This window comes from Limulus polyphemus, unplaced genomic scaffold (assembly GCF_000517525.1).
Source record: "Limulus polyphemus unplaced genomic scaffold, Limulus_polyphemus-2.1.2 Scaffold3891, whole genome shotgun sequence".
Classification (NCBI taxonomy): Eukaryota; Metazoa; Arthropoda; class Merostomata; order Xiphosura; family Limulidae; genus Limulus; species Limulus polyphemus.
The window spans coordinates 101,320-108,426 of NW_013669501.1; the positions used below are offsets into that span (position 1 = coordinate 101,320).

At 32.2% G+C, this 7,107-nt stretch overlaps 1 protein-coding gene across 1 annotated transcript; it reads right to left on the reverse strand.

The window, feature by feature from the left end:
* Nucleotides 1–287: 287 nt before the first annotated feature.
* LOC106470232 (zinc finger protein 2 homolog) lies at nucleotides 288–5,642 on the reverse strand. The gene is made up of 2 exons (XM_013930773.2): nucleotides 5,271–5,642; nucleotides 288–1,925 (listed from the first exon to the last, which is right to left on the reverse strand). The coding sequence occupies exons 1-2, from the start codon at nucleotides 5,461–5,463 to the stop codon at nucleotides 409–411; spliced, it is 1,710 nt and encodes a 569-aa protein (XP_013786227.1). The 5' UTR covers nucleotides 5,464–5,642; the 3' UTR covers nucleotides 288–408.
* Nucleotides 5,643–7,107: the final 1,465 nt, after the last annotated feature.

Genomic DNA, 7,107 nt, shown 5'->3' on the forward strand with positions numbered 1-7,107 from the left:
ATCTGCATCTTATATTCAAATAGTTAATCAGTGTGAAAAACAATGTTTCTTCCAGTTGTAAAAAGTAATTGTTAAGGAATTTACCTGCAACGGCTAGGTAAGATGTATTCCTGTTGTCTGCAATATAGGATTAAATGAAAAATTTTAAGGGCTTATGTAAGTTTTAAATATTTAATTTTGTATCATGTTTGTTATATTATACAGTGTTTTCATGAACACTACTCAAATGGGTACTGTACATAAACTATAAAAGAAAAAGCTACATCTTCAAACTCCTTTTTAATACATACCTTTTAATAAATGAATCTACCTTTTTACATTGAATTTTTGTGTGTGTCCACTTACTTTGTATCACACATACATACAGGTGTAAAGGATTGAATGTCAAGTAAGACAAAGTTATTGTTATTAATTATCTTTAAGCTTATAAATAGCTATATTATGGATATTCCTCAGATGAATCTGCATATTCCTAAATTCTATGAATCCTTTTCCACATTCTGTACATGTAACAGGATATTTATGGGTGTGTTTAGAAATTTCATGGCCTTGATGAGCACTTTTACTTTTAAAGCTTTTACTACAATAAGTGCATTTATATGGTTTCTCTTCTGAATGAGTCTTCTGGTGTCTAGTTAGGACATTATGATAAGCAAATGTTTTTTCACAGAATTGGCAGCGGTATGGTTTTTCTTTGTTGTGGATCCTCATGTGAATGTTTATGTGTCCACGCTGTGTGAATTTTTTTCCACAAACATCACAGGCATAAGGTTTTTCTCCTGTGTGAGTAAGCATATGTTTACGTAAGCTGCTCTGTTCTGTGAAACCTCTTCCACAATAATTACATTGATATGGTCGTTCATTTGTGTGGATTGCTACATGGTTTCGCAGACCAGTTGACTTGTTTGTAGAATACTTACAATAAGGGCAGCTAAAACGTCTGTTTTCTGTTTCATTTCGGTGTATCTTTTTATGTCCTTCCAACATTTTCATAGAAGTAAATACTTTTCCACACTTTTCACATGGGTATGAATCTGTAGACAAAAATTCTCCACTCTTATCATCTTGTTTTTGCATGTCAAAAGATGTAGAAGGAATGTTTGGATTGTTAGGATCATGTTTTGCTATGTAATGTTTCATAAGGTTGTTTGTGCAAGAAAATCCTCTATCGCACACAGAGCAGTGAAAACGCTTATCTCCTGCACTATTGATCTTTCTTACAATTATTTCCTGACTATTAAGTTTAACATTTTCACATGATTGTGAAGTACGAACACGTTTTAGATGAGATCTCATGTGGACAGCTAGACCAGACTCCTTTTTGAACATACTGCCACAAATGTTACACTTCACTGTTTGGAATTGAGCATCAGATTCTTGATGTTGATGGTCTTTGGCTTTGAAATTCTTCCCACCTTCCACGCATCTCAAGGATTGTTCATCTTCTTGACCATCTTGGTGAATAGCTAAATGTGTTAAAAGATCAGAGTAGCTTTTAGAGGAAAAAATACAATGAGTACAATGATGTTCATCAGAACTTGAAGAACCATGTTGTTCCTCATGGTTAACTAAAGAACCTTCTTTAATAAATAAACTTTGACAAAACTGACTTTTGTGCATTTCAATATCAGATGCAAATGATTCATTTGTTTCTCTAGTTCCTTCATTCTCCTCCTGATTCTCATCAAACTCAGAAAACTGATTTTCACTACATGCATTTTCATCCTTGTGAATATTGTTCAAAGGCTGATCTTCCATTAGTTCCACAAGTTGTACTTCACAATTAACACTGTCATTACAGCTGTTACTACAGAACATGTGATTTTCATCTTCATCCCCAGTACTGTCTTCTCCATTAAAACTTTTTGCTTCCAGTGAAAGTTCTTCATTACATAGAACACCAGCAAATTCACCACATTCCTTACCTATATACCATTAAGAAAAAGAAAGAAACAATTTATATATATATATAACTGTAAATAATCTATCTATATATATATCACTGTTATTTTACATTAATAAACCTTTGTAACAAAATAAAAATCACATGAAATATTAGTATTATGTTCAATGTAAGTTAATTCTATTCATTTTAAAATATTCTAACAAATTGTTTAACTTGTAAGAGTTAATTATAATTCAATTTTAAATATATTATTAATATAATGAGATCAGATAAGATGCGTTAATAATGAGAATAATTATGCAATATTCACAGTAGGCTAATTTCAGCATATTGATGGAAATTCTGTGGAGGTATCTGGTCAGGAAGAGAGGTTTCTTGAAATTATTCTATAGTAAATAGTCAAGGAGGTAACAAGAGAGGATGCCATTTTACATTTATTGTTATTCATTAATGAAGACGTGGTTAACAAGTGTTGAAGTGGGGGGACATTTGGGAAAAGTGATCACTGCATAATTAAGTTTGATGTCTTGCTACTTGTTGAGATGAAAAATAATTAGTTTCTAATTTTTTGAAAACCAATTTTGAGGCCATGAGATAAAATTTACAATTTGTGGACTATGATATTGACTTAAAACTAACAAAAGGTGATGTGGAATAGATTAAGGCAACTTACAGGAATAAATTGCTCCTACCCTAATATTACAAATAACATTATAGTCCTTCAAGGCTGTCCCTGCACACCCAACTCTGAGAAAAATTTAATTTCTTCCTTTATTTTTCAGAAACTTATATATTCCTTCTCTTAAGTTATTGTAATATGTAGGCCTTCAGTACTGCCAATGGCAACTTATTCTGTCAACAGTAGCAGAGTACAACAGCTTACATAAGTTTAAAAGTACAACTGATATAGAGCAAAAGCTTTTGGCAAGTATGGTTTTAATCTTAAATCTAATGCCAAAGGGTTCCAAGGTGTTTTCTGAAACAAATATATGTGCAAATTTCAAAAAGTTATACTTTTCTTGTAGTAGACTAGTCAGTTTTTTTCCTAAGATCATGATAAATGTAAAATTGTAAGACCCATCATTTGGTTCTATTTGCATGTTATCTTGGTGAAAGTTAGAAAACATAGTCATGCATCTACATTTATATTGAACAGATTTTTTTCACTGTTACATGAATAAAGTGTTCTCATGTAATGCTAATTTTTTACAAAATAATATTGAATTTGTTAAATTAATTACCAGTAAATCATGTAATCCATTCACACAAAATTTATTTGAGAATATTATAACTATATGAATAATAGCTAATATAAAGGAAAAATGTTACCTATACTCCTTAATTTTGAGTTAATTTCAGCATTTTTGTATGCTTAGTTGACAATATAATAATGCTTATTATATTAATGTTTATTTTTATTACTTTCATATGGACCTGTTATGTCTTGTTTACCTATAAACATTAATACACCATTATAATGAAATAATCTTTTTACAGGGAATTCACCTTGTATTAGTTGACAACTAAAGATAGTTATGAGGAAGAAAAAGTGCATTTTGTATGTTGTACTCCCTAAGAAAGAGACAATAAATAACTCTGACAATGAAACATGGCAAAAAAAAAAAAGACATCTACACAAGCTCAGGCTAGGAGAATGCAAAAGTACTTTCAAACACAAAATTATATATGAGAAGTTATAGAAAAAAAGACAGCTACCAACTAATATGTACAGCTATTTCACAGCTGTGTCTAAAGGAGTTGCAAGCATAGCCAAACCAGATATGAATGCAAGTAATATGTTACATTATAATACAACATCAGTAGTTCCTTTAACCTGTTCTGTAATTTTTGCACAGACCTGTATATCTTGTAATTGTGTGCAGAAAACTGTCATGGGTAAGAAAGAAAAGATTGGTAGTTGTCAAACAGTAAAATGCCAAATGAATAGTAAAGTCTACATCTTGGGAACTGAGAGATGTCCATGACACTACTTTCTGTGCTCCGTTGTTTTACATAAAAATTTGCAATTGAAGATAAATGACCAGATTTGTGATATCTATCATTGTGCAATATGATATTATTGTTTTAGAAGTCTTGCACAGCTCAACATGTACTTAAATTTCTTCTGGAAGTAAAATGGGAAGCATTTTAAGGGTGCTTTGAGTATGACCAAGGTCAGTAACAAATGTATGAAGATAGTTCATAGTACTAAAATGGACATAGGACATGCTATCAGACATGCTTTTCAATATAAATGTTTTCCTGAAGCACAGGAAACAGATTCTGCACTGGATCTAAGATCAGCCATTGTTCATCTAAGGAATAACTGTCAACACTTAATAAATCCACTAACAGCTGAGAGTGTACAAGTATTTGAACAACAAACCAAACTTCAAGGCATTTTATTCCATTTTTAGCTTAATCTTTACACTGTGTTCAACAAATGTACTGGTCAATAAATTGATAAAGTTTATTCACAAAGTTAGCAAGATAAATATAACTGCACAAAGTATGTACTCCAAACATTCAAATATGCTCTATCAGAATTGAAGAAGGAAGAGTTGTGTTTTTTCTAAATTAATTTTTATTTAAGAATTAGGTTCTAAATGGACAGACATTTTTCCATCATGAAATTTTATAAATGTGAAGTATTAAAAACTAGAAATAAATAAAAAGATGTTTCCTGTCTCACAATGTTACCTACACTGTTTTAACAATTACAATTTTTAATGACCAATGCAATCAGAGAAAAGTGAAATGAATCACTTCACCATGCATTTCATTGCTGTTTTACTTTGAAATGTGTAAAGGTCTATATTTTATCATCTTGTGATAAAACTGAACCAGTTAATAACTATCATTGTAGTTTTGAGGGGTCAGATATATACATCATACACATGAATTTAATTTTGACAAAAAGATAAAGTGATGACACCATAAGTTGGGACACTGGAGAAAAATTGGCCAGAATGCATATAATTCTGAATTAGAAAATTCATTAAAACCTTTTGACAAGAAATACAAAATTAAAAATCCACCTAGCTCTTGAACATATCATTTCTTGTAATATAAAGTGGGTTTAATTTTTTCTTTTTTTTATTGAAAGACAAACTGGAGCTTTGTATTCATATTGTTATATTCAGACAAATATATCCCTACTGTATTAACACAGGCATTTAATATTTATTACATACATACGTTTTGTAGCTTTAATTACAACACTTAGTTTAAGTTCTGAAGTTTTTCATGGCTAAATGTAATGCTAATTAATCTTCTTGAGTTATAATGTTTTTTGTACTACACTTAAAATGTAAATTAGTATAAGTAGTGATTACATAAGTTTCAAGAGAAAAAACTTGGTTACCTTTGTGGTACATTTCTGTGTGACACTTTAGAAAACTAGAAGAGATAAATACTTTGTTACAGATTTTACATTGGAGAGACTCTGTTGGTTTCCCATACAGATATCTGTTCTTATTCCAATCATCAGAAATTGACTCATTGTCAAATAAATTTTCTGTTTCACTTGATGAAACATCTTTTACTAAAATGGACATTTTCAGATTTTTTTTTATCTGCTCGTGAACATAAGTGTTCTAGCTAAAATCCTAGTAAAAGGTAACCATTTCTATATTACTAATACCGATAGCCACTATGAGTGCTACTGCATTACGATTTACATTTCAGTTCTCCTATCACTCGAATAATTCAGCGCCCCCTGTCTTACTACGATCGTTCATATAGCGATCGGCTATTGGCGGAACATAACGCCGCAAGTTTTTCAGATTATGTCAATTCGCGACATATAAGAATATGTAATAATATTTTATAAAACGTTTCCATTAGATGGCAGGCCAACCACCTATCCTTACAGATTTATCAAAGATGGTTATATATAGTTGAATTGCTGTCATTTTAGAAGGTGGGTAACTTACCAATACACATTAGCATAGGCACATTTTTAAAAAATGTTTAAATAAATTCCTTTTTTTTCTCTTAAATGTCCTTCGTAATATGCCTTTTTATTCTTAACATTTAACAGTGATTAATGATTTGAGTGAAATTATTAAGATTCTACGTGTAGGTTTTTAGCTTTTTATAATGTTACGTCTCTGGTCGTTGGTTAATTTTCCGTAGATATCATTTCCAAAAAAAAACTTAGCGATACAAGTCCTTTCTTAATTAAAACTAGTTTATTATTTCTCAATTCAACTTTGCAATACACTTAATTTCCACAGTAATTTAACTTAACATACGCTATAATTCACAACGAACGATTCACGCACTTTACTACCGCGATTGACTCAATTGTCCGTCTCTATCTCTTGAATCTGCAATTATTCATATCTATGCCGTCACTTCTCGCCGGTCTTATATATACGAAATAGAGGGCGTCTGGAGAACACTCAAGGCTTCACGAACGGACATGATCTTTCTAGAATCTCATGACGTGTTACTAGGATCACGTGACTTCCGCTGTGGTAACAATAATTTAACTTTGAAGCACCTTGAGCTACTGAGCTAATGTTTTTAGTTGTCCTAACACAATTTTATCTGCCCAGTATACACTGAGTGGTCACAAGTAAATAGACACCTAATTTTTCGTCATTTAACTGATTTATGCTAACACAGAGCACTATATAAATGAAAATGGTCCGCACACTAATTATATTGTGCTGCAATATGCCTAGACCTCAACGTTCTCTCGAATTGTCAAATTTTGTTAGAGGAAGGATAGTTGGTCAGGCAGGTGGTGAATAAGTCAGCGGCAAATTTCGCAGAATTTGGGAATCTCACTTTTGACAGTCAACAGAATCATCGTGCAGTTCAGAAACATGGCAAGGAAACAACTGAGCAGTGTCCGGGTCATCCTGGTCCATCAGAGAGGACAAAAGGGGCTGTCAAGAGGAGCATCAAAATGGATCCCAGATTAACGACTGCAGAAGTGGCCAAAGCTGGTGGGATGAGCCAGAAATCTGTTCAATGGATTTTCCACAGATTGGATTATCGTTGCAGAGCAGCTAGACGGAAGCGCTTATTAAGACCTGCCAACATAGTCAGACGAAAGAAGTGGGCAAGTGATATGATGACCAAGCCTTTGGACTTTTGGAAGACCATACTGTTCTCAGACGAATTAAGATTCGCTCAATTTTCGGTCAGTGGAAGGATATAGGTCTGGAGAATGCCTCACCAAGAGTTTT